General features: G+C 49.0%; 1 protein-coding gene across 2 annotated transcripts; it reads left to right on the top strand.

The window, feature by feature from the left end:
- The first annotated feature begins 541 nt into the window (after positions 1–541).
- Positions 542–23,905, top strand: MANBAL (mannosidase beta like). Of its 2 annotated transcripts, none has more exons than XM_080813860.1 (3): positions 542–595; positions 10,075–10,283; positions 22,983–23,905. In XM_080813860.1, exons 2-3 carry the CDS (start codon positions 10,134–10,136, stop codon positions 23,088–23,090), a joined length of 258 nt encoding a protein of 85 aa, XP_080669986.1. In that variant the 5' UTR covers positions 542–595; positions 10,075–10,133; the 3' UTR covers positions 23,091–23,905. The 2 variants fall into 2 exon arrangements, with proteins under 2 accessions (XP_080669986.1, XP_080669987.1); XM_080813861.1 differs by having other exon boundaries at positions 589–910.
- Positions 23,906–24,125: the final 220 nt, after the last annotated feature.

The raw sequence follows: 24,125 nt of genomic DNA, 5'->3' as shown, positions 1-24,125 counted from the left end.
GGGTCTCAATTCTTTTTTTGATCTCTACCATCCAACTCCTCCTCTTTGGTCTTCTGTGTATTAGTCATCTATATATGCTATATAACAATAACTCTGAAAGTAGGAGCTTAAAACAGTAACATTTATTATTTCACAATTTCATTGTATCTCCACTAACCAGCACAGGGGATAGAGGATGCACTCAGTGATTTTTTTTTTTTTAAGTAGGTTCTATGCCTGTCGTGGGGCTCCAACTCACAACCCCGTGAAAGGTTTGAACGAATTCTAATAATGTGCTCTTGTTTGAATGCTAAAAATTCTTGTTCCTTTCCTCTCTTTTAAGTTCCTAGCTCAGCGTCTAGCATAGAATTAAAGCGCCTATAGAGGTCTATGAACGACTGCTGAAATGTGTTAAGACAAAGGGGCTTAGGGAATCCGGGGAGGTCTGTATCCCGCTTCTCCAGAGCTCCCCCTCCTGCTCAAACCCACAGAGTTGGGACAAAGGCCGGAACCCTGGCAGCGCGGGAGGAGCGGAGCCCACGGGCTGCTTAGTGCGTCACTTCCGGGATCCGCCGCGGGGAAGAACTTCCGGGGGAGCGGCCCGGCGGCGCGGGAGGTGAGTGCGGCGGCGCGGCGGCCGGGCTCGGGCTTCGGGGCGGGGCGGAGTGGCCCGGGCTGTGGGAACCGAGAGGGGGTTGGGCTCGGGCGCCGGCCGGGCTCGTTCCGGCGGCGCTTCTCGGCTGGCCCCGGGGACGCCCTGCACCGGACGACAATAACTTCCCGGGGCGCTTGTCAGGAAGTTACTTGCAGAGGGGAATTTGAGCCCCTTGGACGTGGAGGGCCTCGGCCGGTGCCGCCCCGTGCGTTCGTTTGGAGCTTGGGCCTGAACCCTGCGCCCGCTGCCCGGACCTGGCCTTTCCTCCCACCCGCGGTGCGTTAGGAGAAGCCCAGGCTTCGGGGTCATTCTGGTCGGAGTTGGACTCCTGAGTGGGCCTCATAGTGCTGGGTAGTCGTGGGCCATCTCTGGTTGCCTGCCCTGTTCTCAGTTTCCTCCTCTGTAAAATGGGCGCATAGGCCATTTAATCTGAGATTGAGTGAGATGGTGAATGCAAAGCGCCTAGTTAAGTGCACAATGCGTGTTTAGCATAGTGAACCAATATTGATAATGTTAGCTGAAGTCCATGCTTTATTCGCATTTGGTTCAGTTTCCCCCAGTGTCCTTTTTGTGTTCCAGTATCCTATCCTGGATACTGTATTACTTTTAGTCCTCATGTCTCCTTAGGTTCCTCTTGGCCCTGAGAGTTTCCTAGACTTTCCTTGTTAGAGCAGCTTGACAGTTTTGAGTATTACTGGTCAAATACTTTGTAAAATGATCCTCAGTTGAGATTTGTCTGATTTTTTTTTTTTTTTTTGCGTGATTAGGTAAGAGGGGTTTTGGGGAGGAAAACCACAGAGTAAAGTCCATTCTCATCACATCGCATCCAGGGTACATGCTATCAATATAAGTTGTCACTTGATGTTAACTTGGATCACTAGCTTGAAGTAGTCAAGTTTTTCCACTGTAAAATTACTTCCCTTACTCCCCTTTTCCATATTGTAGTCATGGAATAGAGTCATTACAGCCCACACTTAAGAGTGTGGAATCATGCTTCATTCACACTTAAAGGCAGAGTATCTACATAAATTATGTGCCATTCTCCATGAGAAGTTTGTCAACGCTCCCCTGTTTATTTATTTACCTATTCAGTTATTTATATCAGCATGGCTCAGATATTTATTTTCATATTTTGGGTTATAATCCAGTAATACTATATATTATTGCTCAAAATGTTCCAGCTTTGGCCATTGGGCATTCCTCTATCCCTTTGGCATGCCCCAGCGAATGTGGTGGTGTTTTTTTTGTTTTTTTTTTTTTAAGATTTTATTTATTTGAGAGAAAGAGAGGGAGAGCACAGACAGAACATGAGAGAGGGAAGCAGGCTCCCTGCTGAGTAGAGAGCCTGGCATGGGGCTCAATCCCAGGACCCTGAGATCATGACCTGAGCCACCCTGAGATCATGACCTGAGCTGAAGGCAGCAGCTTAACCCACTAAACCACCCAGGTGCCCCATTTTTTAAAAAAACACTTTATGTTCCAGGCTCATCGTGTATGTTTCATGCCTCAGTCCTAGAATTAAATATTTCTCCAGGGGCGCCTGGGTGGCTCAGCAGGTTAAAGCCTCTGCCTTCGGCTCAGGTCATGATCCCGGGGTTCTGGGATCGAGCCCCGTGTCGGGCTCTCTGCTTGGTGGGGAGCCAGCTTCCCCCTCTCTCTCTGCCTGCTTCTCTGCCTACTTGTGATCTCCATCCATCAAATAAATAAATAAAATCTTTAAAAGAAAAAAAAAAACATTTCTCCAAGCAGCCTTGCTTCCTTTTATTGGAGAATGTATTAAATGCCAAGACTTGGTTGTTAGATGCGATTGACCCTCAGTGCAAGCTACAGATGTGTGTATACTAACCTGTATTTATACACATATCTATAAATATTTCTTTGTGTAGCCACCTGTATCTATATTAAGCTAAATATGAGTTCATATCTGCAACTCTCATCATTCCACATGGACCATTCTCGCCTCCTCTGGCTGATCTGTAACCTCCCACTCTATCTGTGACTAATCTAGCTCCCACCATCTACCATCCATTTACTCAGTTGTTCAATTTCAGTATACATATATAGTAGTTTCAGAATTGTTAACCTTAGGAAGTAACTTTATCAACTAGAGAATACACGTGCAGTTCCTTTTACCTTTAGTCCTACAGACTGCACTCATTGCCAAAGTTACTGAGGTCTGCACCTAATTTCCCCTTCCCTTTCAGTGAAGTTGTTTAATACATTTGTAATACATTTAGATTCAGAATGTCACACTCTGACCTGTACCCCTGGGGCTAATAATATATGTTAATAAAAAGTTAAAAAAAAAAAAGAATGTCACATTCTGTGTTCCATCCTGGGATACCTTGACCTCTTAAGTGATCTTTTTAAAAATATTTGCATACATTAAAGTTCACTCTTGTGGGTTTTGACAAATCCTTAACGTCTTGTTATTCACCATTACAGTATCATACAGGGTAGTTTCACCTTCAGGGATTATTTTTAACTTCTTTCTTTCAGATTTCACCTCAGCGATGCCATTGGCTATCTCTGCAAAATATATCCATAACCCCAGAACTTACCATCCCCACTGCTGCCTCCCCGGTGCCTGCTGGCATGTCTTTTTGCCTATTTCAGCACCCTCCTGACTGGTCTCTGCGTTCCCAGTCTTGCCCCTTGCAGTCTGTTCTCAACACGGGGGCAGCCAGAGGGACTTTTATTTATTTATTTTTTAAAGATTTTATTCATTTATTAGAGAGAGCGTGAGCGAGCCAGCACAAGCGGGGAGCAGCAGGGAGAGGGAGAAGAAGAGTGCCCACTGAGCAAGAAGCCAGATGTGGGACTTGATTGGAGGACCCTGGGATCATGACCTGAGCCTAAGGCAGACCCTTAATGACTGAGCCACCCAGGTGTCCCGGAGGGACCATTTTAGAATGAGTCAGATCCTGCCATCTTCTTTGCTAAGTGCCTTCCAGTGGCTCCCCTTTTACTCAGGGGAGAAGCCAGAGGCCTTATAATGGCCTACTGGCCTTACACAGCTGGCTCACTCTTCCTGTTCTCCTTGATCATAAAGCTCATTCCTGCCTCCCCGCTGGTCCTCCAACCTGGGGTACTCCAGCTGATATTTAAATGATGTTCCTGTGCTTTCACTTTGTCTCCCTGGGTCACCTTCTGAAAGAGGCCCTCCCCTCACTGCCTCACATAAAATCACACTCCCTCTTTATAGTTCCTCATAATACTCAGCTCAGATATTATCTTCCGTGCATATGTGTGTGTGAGTGCCTCCATTTCAATGAAGATTCCGGGGTGGGGAGAGTTAGAGGGATGCTTGACACATAGTTGGTGCTCAGTTACTCTGATGAATGAGTGTCTCAGACCACTAGTGGCTGGCATTTCAGGGATGAGCCTAGGGTCTTAGTAACCTTATGAAATTATTTGTCATGTTTGGTAATAGATGAGTAAGTGTTTTTTATTAAATTCTGGTAGGGGTATGAGGTTTCCCCAACGTATAAAAACCTCTGCTTTTAAAGCAAGTCTGGCTCCCCGCAGGGCTAAAGACATCGGGATAGTCAGCTCTGCCCTGACTCACAGGGAAAGCCTAAGCAAGCCCCGTGCTTCTCCACTCCTACCCCTCATTGTTAAATGAGGCACTTGGTTGAGGCATCTGCTCTTGCTTTGCAGGTGGGAAACAGGCGTAGGCTTCATCATTCACCAAATACTTGAGTCAGGCCCTGGAACAAAGTCAGGGTGGGCCCAGGAGCTCTGCTGTCCAGGACCTTATAGTGTAGCAAGTAAAAAACATTAGACTCCAGACTCCTGATTTCTCAAATAATAAGAAATATGTTTTGAATTTTGGCCCAGAACACACATACTTGGATGTAAATGGATGTAACTGAAAGAAGGCTTCAGAATACAATACTGACCCTTACTAATGTGATGTTTTTCTTCCCTTCCTTTTCCCTTCCCTTCCCTCTTTTTTAAGAGAGAGACAGAGTTGGGGCGCCTGGGTGGCTCAGAGGGTTAAAGCCTCTGCCTTCGGCTCAGGTCAGGATCCTAGGGTCCTGGGATCAAGCCCCTCATCGGGCTCTCTGCTCCCCGGGGAGCCTGCTTCCTCCTCTCTCTCTGCCTGCCTCTCTGTCTACTTGTGATCTCTGACTGTCAAAAAAAAAAAAAAAAAAAAATCTTAAAAAAAAAAAAAAGAGAGAGAGAGGCAGACAGAGAGCCAGCATGAGCAAGTGTTGGAGGGGAGGGCAGGGGCAGAGAGGGGGAGCCCAGAGCCTAGTGAGCTGAAATCAAGAGTCGGACACTTAACTGACAGCCACCCAGGCGCCCCACTAATGTCATATTTTCTATCGTCATTTATTTAATTAAATCAAATGCTGGCTAATGAAGTTAAAAGGAAAAAGGTGCCTCTTGCAGCCCCCAAGTGGTTTCCGTGGCTCACTGATGGGTCACAGCCTGCACTTTGAAAACCACTGACCAAGTGGGGAAGAACTCAGGCTCTGGAGCCCACCAGTTTGAAGCCTGTCTTTACCACTCATCGGCCACGTAGTCCCTGGGCAGGCCACGTAACCTCTCCAAGCCTCAGTGTCCTCATCCTCATTAGCAACACCCACCTCCCCAGGTGGTTGTGAAGTGAATGAGATGCTCACCGTGGGGTGTGGTGCACATCTGGCAAATGATTCGCTTGTTCCTGCTGCTGCAGCCATGGCAGGGCGTGAGGGGAGACAGCCTGGCCCAGGGAGTCTGAGGGCAGCCGCTTCCCACCTGAGATCTGAAGGGTGACTAGGACTCCTGTGACTTCTGTACTCGGAAACGGAAGACCCAGAAACATTAGCAGGAGGGCTGGGAAGTCAAGCTCAGGGGTGCCGAGAAAAGTAGGTGAGAGTTGTAAGGCATACACAATCTGTGCAGAGCATTTTGTGTTTTCCAGAACCTTCTCACAACTATCCTCCCGTTACACCTGGGCCGTCCAGTATGGGAGTCCTTGCTTGAACGGCGACGATTCTCATCTTCCTAGCCTGTTTGGCTCTTTGGCCAATGAAATCGTTTATACGTTTGCAGTCACAGGGCTGATATAATTGCTGCCTCTTTTCAGCGAATGTTATTTTGCACAGACTTTACGCTGACCTGATGTGCTTGCGTTTTTTGTATTTGCCATCTTAGTGAAGGGGCAATATGCCATGAGGGGCCATAATTGGGTTAACTGCCTCTTTATTGTTGGATACTTTAGTTGCTTCCTGTTTTTCAGTATCATGAATAGCACTGCTGTGAACTTTTTTGTACCTGAAGCCTTTTTTCTTGCTTTGAATTGTTTCCTTACTGTAAATTCTAGGAAGTGAGTTATTCAGCCAAAGGATATAATCACTTTTATGGCTCTTGTTATATATGGTCTTATTGCCATTAAAAAAAAAAAGTCTATATGCATTATAGCTTTGAATAAATGTTATTGTTGTTTGGCTCATGAGAGCATCAAGTCTCCAGGAGGTCAAGAGATGTGCTCAAAGTATAGCTTATTGCTGATAGAGTCAGGCGTTTTGCCCCTACCCGCAGGCCCCATCTTTTTATTGTATCCAAGTATTCATAACAGTGTTGCTGTTGGTAATACTAGTTAATCTAAGTATTGATAAGTTTAGTAGGCTTGTCACAGCCTTAAGCATAAAGCTTGGGACCAAGGGCTTTTTTTTTTTAAAAGATTTTACTTATTTATTTGTCAGAGAGAGAGCACAAGCAGGGGGAACAGCAGACAGAGGGAGAAGCAGTCTCCCTGCTGAGCAAGGAGCCTGATGTGGGACTCCATCCCAGGACCCTGGGATCATGACCTGAGCCCAAGGCAGACACTTAACGGTCTGAGCCACCTAGGTGTCCCCAAGGGCATTTTTAAAGATGTATAATTTAGGGGCGCCCGGGTGGCTCAGTCAGTTAAGCCTCTGATTCTTGATTTCGGCTTGGGTAGTGATCTTGGGGGCGTGGGATCGAGCCCTGTGTTGGCTCTGCACTCAGCATGGAGTTTGCTTGTCCCTCCCCCCTGCTCCTTCCCCTGCTCATGCTCGCTCTCTCTCAAGTAAATGAATAAAATCTTTAACAAAAATTAAAAAATAAATAAAGATGTATACTTTGTGAGCTGTCACAGTGAAGAAACGAGAGCACTTGCTTCTACCTTGGTGTTCACATGCTGGTGCCCTGGCAGGACGGCGTATGTCCTCCGGAGAAGCTGTTCCCGTGGCCGCCCTGGAATTCACTTCGGGGCCAGTTCATGAGCCACCCCAAACAATCTGCCTGGGTCTGAGCCTCGTCATACCTTGTATTTGACCAAAAATGGTATTCCTGAGCTCGAGGCCCCACCTGATTCACCATACTTGGATTCAGAGGATGTTGGGTTCTTTCCAGAAGTCAGATCCTTCCTGGGAGGGTAAAGATCTGCCAGCTCTGAGAACTTTTTTTTTTTTTTTCAAAAGGGGCCTCAGGCTTTGAAGGTAGCTCCCAGAGAAAACTGAAGTAGTGTGAAAGTGGCCACCCTGTTGGCATGGGCGTGTAATCTTCCCAAGTGTCCAGGTCAAAAGGGACACAGTATGCCTTTGTATAAGTCCCACTCTGTTTACCGAGAAGGCCGTTTTGCTACCCTTTAGTCACTCCTCTGACAGTGCAAAGCAGTGAAACTTCCACAGTGGAGGAAGGTCTTAGAACCTTCTCTTTAGCCCAAGGCTATGCCATAGGAATACAATGCAGACCATATGTGTAATTTTCCATTTTCTAGTAGCCGCATTTAAAAAGTAAAAAGAAAGAGGTAAATTTTTAAAATTGTAAAATATACATAACATAAAATTTACCATTGTAACCATTTTTTTTTCCTTTCATTTTAACCATTTTTTAAGTGTATAGTTCAGTGGCATTCACAGTGATGTCTAACCATCAGTACTCTCTAGCTCCGGAAGTCTTTCAGCATCCCCAGCGGAAACTCTGTCCCCATTGAACACTAAGTCCCCGTTCCCTTCCCCCAGCCTCTGCTAACCTATATCTGGTTTCTGGCTCCGAGAATTTGCCTATTCTAGGTACCGCTTACAAGTGGCAGCACACAATGTTTGCCCCTCCGTGTCTGGCTTATTTCACTTAGCATCATGTCTTCGAGATCTGTCCATGTTGTAGCAGGTGTCAGAATTTCACTCCTTTTCATAGCTGAATAGTATTTCTTTTTACGTGTGCACCACATTTTGTTGGTCTGTTCATCTGTTGATGGGTTCTTGGTTGTTGCCATCTTTTGGCTGTTGTAAGTGCACCTGTGAACACTGGGGTACAAGTATCTGTTCGAGCCTTTGCTTTTAGTTATTTGGGGTACATACCTAGGAGTGCAGTTGCTAGATCATATGGTAATTCCATGTTTAACTTTTTGAGAAAAAACCACTGTTTTCCAGTTCGTGTGTTTTTTTTTTTTTCCCCTCTTGATAATGTCTTTTGATGTACCAGTTTTTAAATTCATCATGATGATGTCCAACTTATTTCTTATTTTGTGGCCTTTGCTTTTGGTGTCACTTTTCAGAAATCATTGCCAAATCCAATCTCATGAAGATTTTCCCTGATGTTGTCTTCTAGGAGTTTTATAGTTGGGCTCTTAAGTTTAGATCTTTGATTCACTTTTGAGTTCACTTTTGTGTTCACTTTTGTATATGGTATAAGGTTCCAGCTGCATTATTTTGCAGGTAGATGTGCAGGTTTCCCAGCACCATGTGCTGAAAACCTGTTCTTCCCCATTGAACTCTTGTTTGAAAATCAGTCCACTACATATGTGAGGATTTATTTCTGAGCCTCTATTCCATTAGTCTGTATCCTTATCCCAGTACCACATTGTCTTGCTTACTGTAGGTTTCCTAGTAAGTTTTGAAATCAGAAAGTAAATCCTCCAATTTTGTTATTTTTTTAAAGATCGGATGAAATTAATAACAGCTTAATCCAGCATATCATTTCAACATGTAATCGATATAAAAACATCCTTAATGAGATCTTTTACATTTAGATGTTCCTGCCATCTCCTAACTTGAGTGTGTATTTAACTGGACAGCCCTCCCAGTTTGGACCAGCTGTATTTCAACTCTTGATAACCACATGTGGCTCATGGCTGCCATATTGGACAGCTCAAATTTAGCAGGAAACTGCAGTGTGGCACAGATCTCTGAAAACACAGAGGGGTTTGGAGTCAGGTGGGCCTGGTTCCAAAAATCAGTTTGCCCCTTTCTCGTTGCGGTGGGCAGAAGGAAGCCACTTGTGGGTGCCGTGGTAGAGGGGAGGCGGTTCAGTCATACCAGGGTAGGAGACAGCAATAAGGAAGGCATGCTGGGGAGGTGACACTTGAGCTCAGCCTTGGAGGTAGAGTGGGGGCTTCACCAAGCAGTCAGAATGGAAAAGGGCATTCTTGGCAGAGTGTGCAGCCTGGGCAGAGGCCCAGGATTTCGAAAGAGCCCGTGCTCTTGGAGAACTATAGGCAGCTGTTTGGGCTCGATCAGAGTATTAGGAGTGGGGGCCCTGGTGAAAGGAGAGGCTGGGTGAAGCTGGACCTGCCACCACTGGCCACCACTGCCCCTGTCATTCATGTCCCCAGCATTCCTTCTTTGCGTTTACTGGCAGTGTCCTCCTCACCGGCCTCCCTGTGTCTACTCTGCACTCCCTGTCCCCACCATTTAAAATGTAAGTCAGATAATATCACTTCTCTGCCCCAAACCCTTGGTGGCTTCAGTCAATCCAGAAATGTCAGGGTCCTAGTGGGTCAGCCCACACTTCTCCCTGATCTTCTCTCCTTCTTGAGCACTCTTCTCTGGCTACTTTGACGTCATTTCCCTGCCCCGGGGCCTCTGTGCTTGCTTTTCTCTCTGCCTGGATGTGCCTATCTCAGATGTTCCAGTGGCTCATTCTCACACTTCATATCTCAGCCGTCAGTCCCCATCTCTGCAGAGAGCCCCTCCTGTCTGTCACCCTGCACAAGGTAAAACAGTGCCCTTTGTCAATTTTGTTCAAAACAGTTGTCACCAGCTGGTACAGCACATCTGGATGTGTTGTTGGCCTCTGCCCTGAGATGTAGGCCCCAGGAGAGCAGGGCTTGGTCTCTTTTTCTCTCTCTTCATGCTTGGTGTTCAGCAGGTATTTGCTGATTGAATAGCTAGATGAATAAGTGAATAAATGAACAAAATCTGACCTGTAGCAGGCCTTCAGATGTATGTTGATTAGAGATTTTTGTCGAAGTGTTTGCCTTTACTCATTTTCCCTAACTCTGTATTTGGAGAAATTTCAAATATTCAGAGAAGTTGAGAGAATAGTCCAATGACTGTCTATACGTCTTCCACTTAGATTCAAGTACTGTTAGCATCTCACCGTGATCGCTTTATATATCCTTGGAAGTATGGGTGTGTTTGGGCAAGTGGAACCATTTAAAAGTCAGTTGTAGAAACATGACACTTAACCTTTGTGTTTAGAAGTTGGCTCTGGAGAGTGGTGAATCAGAGGAGACCACAGGCAGCAAGTGGCCCGGGCCATGGCCTCCGACCTGGACTTCTCACCTCCTGAGGTGCCCGAGCCCACTTTCCTGGAGAACCTGCTACGGTACGGACTGTTCCTGGGGGCCATCTTCCAGCTCATCTGTGTGCTGGCCATCATCGTACCTGTTCCCAAGTCCCACGAGGCGGTGAGTCCTTCCCTGCGAGCCTCCACCATCAGACTGGGTTCTAGGTGCTAAAAACAGATACTGTGGCAAAGAAAACCAGTTGGGACTATGCCAGATTCCCACCTAGTGGCATTGAAGCACGTGACCAGTACTTTATTGGTTCACACATGTTAAGCAGATTTTTATTTACTGCCTATTATGTGTCCGTCTGCAGCAAGATGTAGAGTCTTTCCTCATGCAGCTTCTAGTCCTTGAGAGAAGGGCAGATAGGAAAGAAATATGCATGTTTCTGTGAGAAGCCCAGGGCACTGTGAGGGTGCCTATCGAGGGGGAGGACCTGGTCTTACTCTGGGGCAGGGGAACTACCTTTGCAAGGACTCTAGTTCAAGTCACTGAATGAGGATGACTGTGGCCAGAGCACAGAGGGACATGATGGAGAGGTGCGGGTGGGGCCCAGAGGGTTTTAAGTAAGACACTGACAGGATCAGATTGGCTTTTTGTTGTATTGACTTTATTCTGTAGGTTTCTTTATTCTGTTGCATACTCCGTCCTTCCACCACGCTTTCTCCCCCACCCTCCCTTTTCTCATGACACTGATTTGTTGGAGAAAGCAGGTCATTGTCATCTATAGTATCCACATCCAGGATTTAGCTGATTGCCTCTGTGTGGTGTCATTTAACCTGTTTCTCTGTTCCCTGTATTTCCTATTAATAGGATGTTCAATCTAGACGCTCGAGTCTACTCAGATCAGGCTATTTGGTGAGAACACCTCCTAGCTGGCACTGTGGACTTCCTGATACGTGTCATCGATGAGCATATGGTGTCTGCTTGTCACACACTTAGAGATTCCGGGATTGGTCAGTGGGTTCAGGTGGTGGTAGCTGATCCCTCTATTAAAAAATCCCCACCAGTCTTGCACCTTAAGTGTTTGCAATATCCATTGCTGAGCTCCATTATTTCCTTCTGCGTTTATTAGCTGGAATTCTTCCATGAAGAAGACCTTTTCCTCATTGCCTATATGGTTATTCTGAAATGCGCTTTGTAGTAAGTCTAGATAAGTGCTTGGTTCTTTCCTTTTATTAATTTTCAGAACAACAAGTTTGGACTCTAGCACCCTCCAGTCTCGGCCAATGAAGCTTTGATTTTCACATCATTTTGAACATTATATTTATATCTTTTTTTTTTTTTTTTTTAGATTTAGAGGGAGGGGGAGAGGGAGAGAGAGTCTTAAGCAGAATCTATGGTGAACATGGAGCATGATGCAGGGCTCCATCTCACCCCCCTGAGATGGTGACCTGAACTGAAACCAAGAGGAAGATGCTTAACCAACTGAGCCATCCAGGTGCTCCTTGAACATATATTTTTATATATTGGATAAGTTTTTAGGTTTTTTTAATGCTCAAATGGCTTCAAGGGGAGCCTTATCAATGTGAATATTGTTACTAGGGAAGTTCATTTGAGACTCATTGCCTAGGACTTCTCTTGGGGACGGGTCACATAAGCACCCTCTGCTTATGGACCAGAATTCGCGACTTCCTGAAGGAAAGCAGGTATTCGGCATAAAGCATATTGTTTGGTTTAGGTACAGTGAGTCACTCTTAATCAGTTCTGGGAATTGTGGGAACCACCCAAAATCCGATTTCCCAGGTGCCAGCCAGGGGCTGGCCTTGCAAATAGGCTTTTCTAAAGAAAGCAGGATTTTTTCATGTTGACTCTATTCTGCACACTTATAATGTATTTTTTATAATTTAAAAATAACTACATTGTTTTTTTACTACTAACAGTAAGACTCAGAATGAAATACAGGATTTCTTTGTGGTTCTTTTTGGCTTTAGAATATATCCCAGTAGGGATGTATGGTCAGAGTACTGAGTTTAGTAATTCTCCTCTTCTTTTAGTTATACTCCCATTGTGATATGCAGGTAGGCTAATTTGCTTTAACTTGTTTTGAAATTTTAGGGACTTTTTTTCCCATTTTAATTTAATTTAAAAATAATATAAAATGTTTATGTACAATATTTCTCCCAAAGTCAAAAGACACAAGATATAATTGTCTTCAGAAACAGAAGTCTCCTTTCACCTAAGTATTCTCCACTCTCTTCCCTTTCCTCCTCCATAGGTAATAATTTTTATTATTTTGATTTATTATTCTTTTGTTTCTTTTTGAAAACACAAGCAGGGGCACCTGGGTGGCTCAGTGGGTTAAGCATCTGCCTTCGGCTCAGGTCATGATCCCAGGGTCCTGGGATTGAGCCCCGCATCAGGCTCCCTGCTTTGCAGAGAGCCTGCTTCTCCCTGTCCATCTGCTGCTCCCCCTCCTTGTGCTGTCTCTCTCTGTCAAATAAATAAACTAAACAAAAAAAAAAAAGCAAATCCATATGTGTGTAAGGTATAGCTGTACATACATATATGTGTGTGTGTGTGTATATATATAAATATTCTCCCCTTTGATACATAAAAGATGGCACCTACTAAATACAGTTTCACATTCTTTTTTCAGTTAAAAACATATAGTATCTTCTGGAGATCCATTTTTCATGGAGATGACTATGTCCCAGAGATCTGCTCATGTAGCTGGAAGGATCATGGCCATTACTGTTGCAGAAGGGAGCCCTGGCGAAGGAGCAGCTTGGGGGTGGGGCTGGGGAAGAAGTGTGCTGAGTTCAGGTTCAAACAGGTGCCTTTTTTTTTTTTTAATTAATTTATTTGACAGAGAGAGATCACAAGTAGGCAGAGAGAGAGGGGGAAGCAGGCTCCCCGTTAAGCAGAGAGCCCGATGCGGGGCTCGATTCTAGGACTCCGAGATCACGACCTGAGCTGAAGGCAGAGGCTTAACCCACTGAGCCACCCAGGTGCCCCTCAAACAGGTGCCTTTAAGGTATCTGGGCGGTTCTGGCAAGTAAGCAGTTGGATCCACAGGTCTCTAGCAGGAGAAGGGTCTGGGCTGAGTGCTGATCAACATGTGGGAGCTGAGATGTTGAAGCCAGATGAGGACGAGGTCTCTGGGGGTGAGAATGTGGGCTGAGACGAGCAGAGGACCCGGGCTGCAGCCCCGAGGACCTCCAGCATTTAGGGGGCAGAGGGTGGGGAAGGCGCAGCCACTGAGGGTATGGGAAACCTTGGTGAACATGGATGGACTCATGGCCTCCGAGGGTTCTGTCCATCTCTGTTTCTTACTCTGATATTTTGAAAAGGAGGTCACGATTGGAGTTTTTCCACCCACAATTGTATCATGCTCTAAAAACGTAATCCCCGCGCTCTGGGGCTCTGTCCTCACAGACACGGCATGCTATTGGGTATTATAAATAACAAACACTTTTACTGTCATTGGCCACTGATGAAGCCTGCTAAGAGTCCCGAGGGACAGAGGTGATGAATGTTTTTATTTTCTAGGCAGGGATGTGGAGTCAGAGGTGTGTGGCCTTCTAGAGAGCTGCTCCTCACCTCCTGTAGTGTTCTTAACCCTTCCAGGCTGGCCACAGAGGTTGGGGTCAGTTTAGCAAACAAGGAAAGGAGGGTGCATTTTACTCATCTGTTTGAGGTTCTTAGTGGCATAGTGGGTTGAGGCCTGTGGAGGCAGGGAGTTGACAAAGGGCTCGGCTGTATGCGTGCTCCCCCGACTCCCCACTCTGCCATTTAGGGCTTAATTTGGGACAACAGCCTCGTCCTTTGAAATATAAATATAGTACATACCATCTCATTTTAATTTATCTCGCAGTTTAGAGGAATAAGGCTCACATAAGTGAATTGTCTTCATGACTGAAGCTTACTGTTTTTAGCTTTTTTTTTTTAAGCTTTTCAATGGATCAGTAACAAAAAAATACAGTACTGGTAATTCAATTTTTTATTGGTGCATCAGGCCAACAAATGGATTCTATTTATTATACCAGGGTTCTGCTGCCAGCTTTCCTCAGTGTGCCCCCAGAAGGCAGCCTTTTCTTACTCCCCACACTTCCAACTAGATGGAAAGGAACACAGTATTCTGTGCACAGTCTTTCAAAGAGAGGGTGAGTGCTGAGACTGTGCTCTGAGGTTGAGCCTGCTGCTAGCTGGGATTTGGAATTTGGATGGGGATGGAGAAAAGAAGGGGATTTTGCTTGGGGCCAGGGAGCTCATAAGGAGGAAGGGTGCCTGTGGTCAAAGGTGGTGGGGACCCTGGCAGCCCAATCGCAGGAGGGAAGTGGAGGGTGCCAGGAGGTGGGAGAGGGTAGAGGTCGGGGTGGGAGGACCCAGAGAACAGTCTTGGTCTCTTTGTCGTTTTGCTTAGGGCAAAATCATCCCTCTTGCTTGGCCTATAGAAACAAGGTTTATTAGTGGCTTTTTGGGTCAGAAGATAATATTTTTGGCTCTAGATGATGGGAAAGCCTTTGAAAAGCAGAAGAATGTCTTTCCTGTTGTTCCAGTAAGCTGATTTTTTTGCAACTCGTTTATGACTTCAGTACTTCAATACTTAGCAGATTATTTGAAAGCTCTTTTGGGGGTAATCAGAGAAGAAAAAAGGAACACATACAAATGCTTCCCACCCCACCCCCTTCTTTTCATAGTGGGAGCAAGAACCAATTTGCAAAATCAGAACTGATTCCAGCCCTAAGCCAAATGAGATCGTGTTCTCGTGTTCTCGTCGACACCTCATTAAACCAAGACCTGAGAAAACAAACATTTGTGTGAGCCTGATTGAGGCTTGGGCCACACTTAATCCAAGCGTTTTCTTGTAGGCTGGATTCTAAAATATAGTAGATCCTTAGACCATTTCTGTCCAGTCCAGGAGGGCACACAGATGTCCTCTCTCATGCCAAGTCTGATGGATTGTGTGGTGGCCATAGTGGATGGATTCTGGGCCTGCTTCTAGGCCCCAGGTGAAGTAATTGATTACTGATGTCTGCTATGAGTGAGGACCTGGGGAATTCTTGGGTCCACCATTCTCCATCTGTCCGCACCTGCCTGAGGGGTTTTCAAAGGCCTGGGCTGTACCCATAGAGATTCTTTTTTTTTTTTCTTTTTTTTTTTTTTAAAGATTTTATTTATTTATTTGACAGACAGAGATCACAAGTAGGCAGACAGGCAGGCAGAGAGAGAGGGGGAAGCAGGCTCCCCGCTAAGCAGAGAGCCCGATGCGGGGCTCGATCCCAGGACCCTGAGATCATGACCCGAGCTGAAGGCAGAGGCTTTAACCCACTGAGCCACCCAGGCGCCCCACCCATAGAGATTCTGATTCTGTTGTTCACTGTAGCCCACATTAGTATTTACTTGAAGGGCCCAAGGGGTTCTATTACGCAGCCACTGGTCTAGTCTTTATACTATTTTCCTGAAGCACCAACCAATTTTGGGAAGGTAGGAAGCATTCAGTTCTAATAATAGCATTGAAATAATATTTGAAATTTATTATTTGAAATAATAGCAAGACACCCAAGTGGGAAAGAAAGAGCCTGTGAGAAGTTGGGCATAGAGACCTGGGGAGTATTTCATCCACATGGCTTTACTGTTTGAAATCCTAAGAGTGGGTTGCTGGGCTTTTCAAGGGAAATGAAGATTCAGGAAAGGCCTGAACTTGGGGCCTTCCTGACCTTTTTGAAGCAGTTTCTGTGCAGTGTGGCTATACCGAAAAGATGCAGGTGCCGTCCCAGAGCGGGGATGCAGCTGGGCGTCTGGAAGGGGTGAGAACCAGGACCCTGTCACTCACCATCTGCATTCCCTTGGTCTCCCCTTCCTGTCAGTCTCCTTTCACTTCTCTCACCAGGGTCCTGTTTCCTCTGCTCGCCATCCCTGCGGTGGGATGAAACACGGCCGCTAACAGCTTCTAGAGTGTATGTCCTTCAGCTGCAGCATCTGGAGGCTGCCTTCTTGCTTGGTCTCAGTTCCAGAATCCCCAGGGAAGGAACTGTAGCTGACCCAGCTTGGGGCAGCTAGGGCTTATGTGGCGGGAGGGGCAGGCCACGTCCCAAAGGAGCAGGAGTGTTGTGCAGGCAAAGCTGGGGTCTCCTTTCTGGTGGCTCTGTCTGAAGACAAGGCAGCGCAGTCGGCAGAGGGGCCTGCGGTCTCCCAGAAAACGACCATCGTTCGAGGAGAGCACACGTCTGTCCCGGTCCCCACAGAGGTGACGCAAGTGGGTGTTGACTTCTAGTTCAGCGCCTTACGACACAGGTAGCAGTGGTTCACCTGGCGGAGTTTGGGTGCTGACAGTTCGCATCTCTTCACGTGTGTGTGGCCCGTCTCCCCCGCTGCTGCCAGCCCCGAGGCTGGTACCTTCGCTTGCACTCTGCTGTCTCTGTGTGGCCTGCCGCAGTCTCTTCTCGCAGCAACGGGAACTCCGTTGAAAGTTGCGAAACACCTCCAACAGTTTCTCTGGAAACTATTGGTTCTTAGAACTGGGAATTTCAAGGTGCAGCTGGGCTCCGAGGCTTAAAAGGTCTTCACGGCTCTGTCTCTTGGCTTTCCTGCAAGTATCGGCTTCATTCGGAGGCCCTTGCCATGTGTCCAGAAGGTGGCTGCAGCAGCCCCTGTCTACATCCTTACTGCTCGTGATTACAAGCAAGAGAAGCCATCTCTCTGCCGATGCTCACTTTCCAGGTTTCATGGAAGGTCTCTGTTCGGCTCTGGCTTGGCCACATGCTTGTACCTTGCCCCAGAGGTGGGAAGGGGCAGTGGGTACCATTTCTGGCCAGGCCACATTTAACTGGCCACGCCTGTGGCCACAGGGACTGAGAGTCCTCCCTAGAACCACATGGGATCAAGAAGGAGCCAAGCCCCCATGGAAAGGGGGTTGGGCAGAAAGAGACAGCTGGTGCCCAGCGTTGTGATCCAGTGGAGAACTTACCAGAATAGCAAGAGTGATAGCTTTCAGTGTGGTGCCCACATAGGCTTCACTGTCAGCTAGAAAGCTCTGCAAGTTTTGGAGCCTTGAAAAAGATGGAGCCTTTCCAGCAGTGGCCTAGAATTTCAGGACCCTGTTGGAAAATTTTGTCTGAAGCTGCCAGAGGAAATAATTAACTCGGGCAAGTGTATATTATACCTACTCTCAACACCTTAGGAGACAGGCTCCGAGAACTAACTTTGCTGTTTCTGCCCTGTATATTTTTCAGTTTGGGAGCAGTTTGCTGCTGAGCTGGGCGGCAGGGTGTTTTTTACTTAACGAGCCCTTCTGGAGAGATTGCTGTGTGGTGGGCAGGGTGATGGTATAAACATGGTTTCGGGATGTGTACCGTCTCATCGGAGAGACGGCCGGGCACACAAAGAGCCACAGACCAGCCAGTGGGAAGGGCCTGCAGTCGTGCTGAATTGTGTCTAGAATAAGCCCCAAGACCGTTCTCTGTAATCACGGTTCTCCTGGTCTGCCAGGCGCATCCTGGACACCGTGTCTTCGTTCGCCTTGCTGAGCCCACGACGATGGCCTCTCCCCCCCACCCGCCGGTTCCAGCTAGTCCTAGCCTCCTCTCAAGGGTTGCTGGCTCACCGCTGCAAGGTCTTCGCAGCCCCCACCATGCCTAGGGCCTGGGGCAAGAGTGCGCAGTAGGACGATCGGGAGCATCAGCGCTGGGGACTCGTGGTCTGTGCACCGCCCTCCCTTCACGTCCCTAAGCCTGTGTCCTGAGCCATAGAGGGATGGCATGCTTTCCCAGCCCAGAGTTCCTGGGGATCAAGAGAGAGAAGGTGCATGAGGATACGCGCACGTAGCACACGGGGTTTCTTTCCCTGGACTGCTTGAGAGGAAAGAACGGTTTTGGTCTGTACGGAGTGCTGCTTTGTTCTGATTTATCAGACTGAGTCCACGCTGGACTGTGTAGTGGAAGTCATACAGTTCCGAGTGCTTTCCCTGCTGGAAGGGATCGGACGCACTGTGGCACAGATTTGATTATTTGAATCTGATGAACAGCAGCAATTTCCTGGCCTCGTAAGCAGCTGTGGATCTGCTTCATTATTGATGAGGCCTGGGTCCCCAGAGGACAGGGGCCTCCGCAGAGCTGGTGACCCCCTGGCGGGGGAGGGTTTCTTTTACTCCCGGAGATGGCGTGATTGCTGAGGAAGCTTAAAACTTGCTTCAGAGGAGGCACGGAGTTCCCAGATTTGAAGGTGGGGCTGTAGTGCTTGGAGTCCACCTAGCCTGTCCCAGCAGCGTGTATCTGAGGAGAAATTAAAGTCAGCCACTCGTTCAGAGTCGTTCTTGCTGGCTAAGGATTTGGAGCTGCAGCCCTTCATGCCTAGGATCCCTGCATCCGAATCATGTGCATAAGGGCGGCTTTTGCTTCCCTGTAGCTTGGGGGGAACTCGGCTATGCCCCAAGGGACCTGTCACTGAGACTCAGTGAGCCTCTGTTTCCTTTCTTGTAAAATGGGCTCACAGTGGCTGGCTTGTTAGGGTCATGGAGGCTCAGCGAGTGGATGTTGGGTGCACATCGCTCAGCATGTGTTGTCTTCATTACCCCGTGGCGCCTGGCACAAAACTGCCTCCCCTGGGTGCACATACAGAGGTGGGAGGGCTGGGGACCCCAGCAGAGCAGGACAGGGAACAAAGCACATGGGCAATACCAGCGGGCCGGTAGCCTGGTGGGACAGGGTGGGCTGCATGAGGGGCGAGCCAGGAGACTGGAGGCCACAGGGAAGCACTTAGAAATTTGTCTCCTACAAAGGAGGGACCAGAAACACATTTAAGGCAGCAGACAGACACAGTCAAGACTGTTGTTTTAGAATAGACTGAAAGCAGTGGGATGGACGGTGAGGAGAATGTCGGGGAGGCTGACACAGCAAGGGGGCAGGCGGGGGACCATGGGTTCTGGCCTGGGTTGTAGTGTGTATCCAGAGGGGCTGGGTGGAGTCGAGAGCCCCTTGGAGGGTAGAATGCGCAGGACCTGGGGCACATTGGGTGTGGGGGCACGAGGGAATGGCGAGAACTCAGAAACGACTTGGAGGTTTCTAGCTTGGGTAACTGGGTGAGTGATGATGCCAAAAACTGAGGTGGGGAAGGGAGGAGGAGGTCTGGGGTGAGGAGGAGACAGATAATACGCTCAGATGACTCGATGACTGTAATATGTACACACACCCACGGAAAGCTGCCTTCAGCTGTGAAAAACAGAGCCCTGCGCGGGGAGCACTAACCCACTCTCCTGACTCCTGTCGGAACTGTGGTCACAAACAAGCCGTCCGAAGGACCCATTGGCAAAATCTAGAATGGGCCGTTCTTGTCGTTCTCCCGTCACCTGTGCGGCGTGTGGTTCCAGGTGCTGCTAAAGAGAGGGTGGATTGCTCAGTGAACTTGGGGTCTTGGTCTCCAGCCCTAAGTTCCCTAGGATACCTGGGACACACTCTATTCTACCCTATAATCATTAAGAGGGTCACGTCCTGGTGCTGCCGCTCACTGATGGACACTTTAGGCAAGTCACATAATCTCTCTGAGTGTTTCTTCTTTCGTCTGTCTGGTGGGACTCAGCATGGCACTTTGCGAGGCTAAAATAAAATGGGTCCACAGCACATCGCCTGGGGCCTGGCACATTGTAAATACAGCCAGTGTGACTCTTGTTACTGGAGGCTGTGCCTAGCCACACTTTAGGGAATATGTATTGGGTTTGACATCTGCTGGTGTCCTCTGTGCCCATGGGAAAAGTGAGACCTATCCCAAGTATTTTATATATATATATGTAAATATTTATTTAAGTCATCTCTACACTCAGCATGGGGCTCGAACTCATGACCCTGAGATCCCAAGTTGCACCATCCATCGACTGAAGCAGCCAGGCGCCCTTAAATGTTCTATTTTCATGATGATAAACCAGAGTGAAGTTCCCATGGTTATGGGAGATCTTGCCTGATCTTCCATATTCATTCATTCATTCATTCACAGTTGAAGCTGTCTCAGGGAGCTCACAAGCTAGTAGGGGAGACCAGCAGGAGAACGTGTCACTGGTAATGTGTAATGTGGCACGGGTGGTTACTCGGTACCAGGGGTAGGAGTAGGGGTGGGGAAAGGGATATGCCCCCTGCTGGAGGTGGAGAACAGAGAAGGAAGGCTAGACAGTGAGTAGGAGTGCGTTCTTAGCAGGGCCAAACCACAGGGAGGGGTTTGCTGGGTGGCCAAGAAGGGTGCTTCTCTCGTTAGAGGTGACCAGCAGAAACCCTGGCAGCTGACCCAGTGTGGGGTCTGGAGAAGAGCCAGAAGAAGCTGGAGATGTGGGCTCCTTAGATGCCATCCCTTGTGTCGGGCATGAGGCTCTGGGAGATGAAAAACCCCTGGAAGGTTTAAGGTTGGGGGGGATCTGCACGAGGCGTGGCACAGAGCAGGGAGGTCCGTTAGCAGTGGAGGAATTGACGTAGGGACTTCGGTGCTGGAGAGTGTGACCAAGTCAAGAGGTAGATGGGGTTGAACCCCAGGACGTGGTGACTGATTGGACCATTGGGAGGAGGGACCGGTGGGGAGGAGGACCTGGTCTGCTGGAGAAGGGGTTTCGGTTGGTTTGGGACAGTGGAATTGGAGCTGCCTGGGGGGTTGCCACTCCAGTCATCTGACAGGTAGCTGGGTCAGGAAAACGTGTGCTCAGGAGAGAGGGCGGGGAGGTATCAGAATGGATAAGGCACCTAAGAGAGGGACTGTGGAATGAGAGAAGGCCTGGGGCTGGCAGGCTAGTGTCACCGTCCCTGTGGATTCTGAACTGGGCTCCACTGAAACCGGAGGGGCACTCAGCTTTGAATTTAGAGGGCCGGGAGCTCTGGAGATGCTGGCAAGTTCCTTCGCGGAAACCATTCATCTCATCGGGGCCTGTTTGTCTTGAGCACTCAGGGACTGGCCGGTTTGCACTGGCCTCATGGGCACTGCCCTGGGGACAGTTTCCAGTTCCCAAGGTCTCCCAAGACTGCACCCTGTGGGGTTTGCCTTAAACAGTAGCCTTACTGCTGTGCTCTGCGGGGGGTTGGTGCTCAGCCTGTGCACTTGACACGCTGGCTCCTCTGAGGTTCTGTTTGTTTAGCTTTCTAATGGGCTAACTTTCTTCTTTTCTTTTTCTTTCTTTACTATTATTATTATTATTATTATTTTTTTGGCCAAGTTACATTAAAGTATCGGCCCAGGTTGACAGGCCACGGAGCCCAGTGCTGCCATCAGAGACCTGGCTAGGGGAGGGCTGGCCCCCTTGTTACCTTGGGAAGATCATGTGTGGGTACCTGGGGCTGGGCTGGGCCTTTACCTTCTGAGGTTTCAGTGGGCAGGCTGGCTGGCTGGCAGGGTGGAGTGGAGGCAGTGATGGCTGACAAGGGGGGCTGACACATCTCGGGAGTAGGCCCCCCAAAGGTGTGGGCTGCCCCTCCCCAGCCACGATCATGTCTCTGCTGTCAGCCTGTGGGCTTGAGGAGCCGGCCCTGGGAAGGAGAGGGAGCAAAGCAAGCTGTAGGCTGGGAGTCGGCCACTTTAACTGAGGAAATACTGTTCTCTTCCAGAAGTGTGCTCCTTCTTAGTATTCTTTGTCTGCTTTTTATTTTACCATTTTTAATAAAAGAACACAGGTGCCGAGAAGCATTTCCTTATCCTAGTGCTGGGGCCATGGTGGGGGGTAGTGTGGGCACCTGAATAAAGGGGCTGCCATTGCCAGGCATTTAACATTTTCAAGAAAAGCTAGGAGTCTGGATTGAATGGGAAATCTACCAGTTGGCTCAAGTTTTTAAATATAAACACTGTAGGCCAAGTGAAGTCCACTTGGGGGCCAGAGGAGACCCCGGGGCTGTGGTCAGTGTTCTCCAGGCCAGACATGCCTCACTAATGTCCTGCCTGACCAAGGCACAGTGGCACTTACCCCCGGAGGGCAGGGAACACTTGACAGGACTGAGTCCCTTCCAGATTCTTCTCTGACATGAGCCGCTGTGGCAGGCTGAATCCCTTTCCCGGAGTCCATGGTCTTTACTGTGCCGTGAAGGCCAGGGCTAGGTCTATGCTTTTGAATCTGTTTTTAAAGCAGCAGAGCCTCTGCACAAACCGAATCTTATATGGAACGGGATAGACAGAAAAATCAGGGCTGCCCGGGTTGTAGGGAGAGTCTGGAATTCTGCCCCCAGGCTGCCCTCTGCCCTCCCCTCTGGGGCGCCTCTGCTGGGCCCCACAGAACACAGTGTAGTGGTTGCCCAGCTGCAGGCCAGTGCTCCCCACCCCTCCCAGCCCTGGCATGCTGTGGCTTAAATGGGAGGAGAGGACAGTAGGGCTGGAGGGAGAGCAAGCCTCAGTGGGTCTGGGCCTGGCCGGCTCCTCGCCTGTGCTCTGACTGGTACTTGCACACTGGGTGCCACCTCGGCTGCTGGGCACTATCTATGCATCAGCCCTTGATAGCATGCATCACGGTTTCCATTTCACAACTGGGTAGGCCAAGACGCAGGAAGGGGAAGTGAGTTGCCCACAGGTCACTTGGCTGGCTTGTGGAGGGACCTCAGTACCCCCCGCCCCGCCTGCCCCTGCCTCTGGCCTCCAAGGCTCCAAAGGTTGCCTCTTCCTTTGGGGCCTCTTTTTTTTATTCTTCATTTGGAATTGCCCTGCTCATGGTGGGGGGGGGGGTCCTCCCCCACCACCTCCCGCCCAGCAGCCCTCAGCCCCAACCACCTGAGGCTCCCGGGTCCCAGCAATGACGGTTCCCATCCCTGGTGTTTCTGGGGCCCTATACTTTAGTTTGCAAAGCCCCCTTCAGACAGTAGTCTCGTTTTTGCTGGTGTCAGGCTGACTCGTCTAAACAGGACTCTCCTTTCTATCGCCACACAGGAGGCAGAGCCCTCTGAGCCCAGAAGTGCGGAGGTGACAAGGAAACCCAAGGCCGCTGTTCTTTCTGCCAGCAAAAGGCCCAAGAAGGAGGCCAAGAAGAAGCGGTAGAAGAGGAGGCCTGCAGAGCCTCGGGCAGGGCAGGGGCCTTTGGGGCCAGCCCTCCTGGGACTCAACGTCCTGTTCCCTCAGTCCCAGGGTCAGGGCTGAAGTGGCTGGGCTGCTCTCTGACCACAGAGATTTGGACAATCATGACAGTCCCCAGGTCCCAGCTGGGCAGCACTTCCTCTTCCTTCTGCTTCCCTGACAGTGTAGAGCTAAGGGGACTAGAATACGCTGCGAGCAGAGGCTGTGTAAGCAGTCTGTTTGTTCAGCATTGGGTCAGCTCCATACTTAATCACTGTGCCCAGCCTTCAGCCCCCCACTTGTGGATTCACGCTGCATTTCAGAGTCGTGATCTCATGCCGACAAGCACCACTCTCCCCTGGTGACGTGGGTACCACAGATCTGCTCGTCAGCCACCTTCATCCCTGCTGTATAGATGGAGCCAGGCCAGCCGTGCCCTGTGTGTTCAGGTCCAGACGCCATGGCCGCTGTGATGTAGGAGGTCCCTCCAGCGCAACAGCCGGGTCCGAAGCTGGCGGGAACCCACGGGAAAGCTGGCCAGGTGGTGCCTGGTTCTCCTCTGGCAGATGGAAGGGATTTGGCTGTATGAGTACATGTGCTTGGGCCCAAACTCTCTTAGCCTCTGAAATGGGGGCCTTTGTCCATCTCAGACCGACCCCTTTTCAGCCCACCTTGGCGCATTCAGTGTGTGCCTTTTGGCTTCCATCTGTATACCTCCCCTCCCCCAGTTCTTTCAACCCCAGAACAGTGAGGAAAAGTCATCTGGGCAAGTAAACATCAATAAACTGCCTCACATGCTGAACGCCCTGTGTGTTACCTGCTGCTGAGGGAGAGGGGGAGCCTGGGGTCCTTCCCTGGGGCTCACCCCCAGAGAAGTGGGAGAGTAGGGCCGAGGATGGTTAGAGCAGCGCCGCAGGCCGAGCCATTCTGGGACAGGTTTCAGGAAGGGTCCAGCCAACGGCTTCATGTGGCCCTTAGTCATTGGAAACACTCGTGAATGTCCGTGCGTGTGTGAGAGTT

The sequence above is a fragment of the Martes martes genome (assembly GCF_963455335.1).
Source record: "Martes martes genome assembly, chromosome: 9".
Lineage (NCBI taxonomy): Eukaryota > Metazoa > Chordata > Mammalia > Carnivora > Mustelidae > Martes > Martes martes.
Note: the sequence above shows the minus strand (reverse complement) of the source record. Positions and strands in the feature narration are given on the sequence as shown.

What these genes read in the sequence shown, in the direction of transcription:
- MANBAL (XM_080813860.1), top strand. Translation starts at nt 10,134, where the DNA reads ATGGCCTCCGACCTGGACTTCTCACCTCCTGAGGTGCCCGAGCCCACT. An exon ending in TTCCCAAGTCCCACGAGGCG is followed by an intron (nt 10,284 to 22,982) that starts GTGAGTCCTTCC and finishes ATCGCCACACAG; the next exon opens with GAGGCAGAGCCCTCTGAGCC.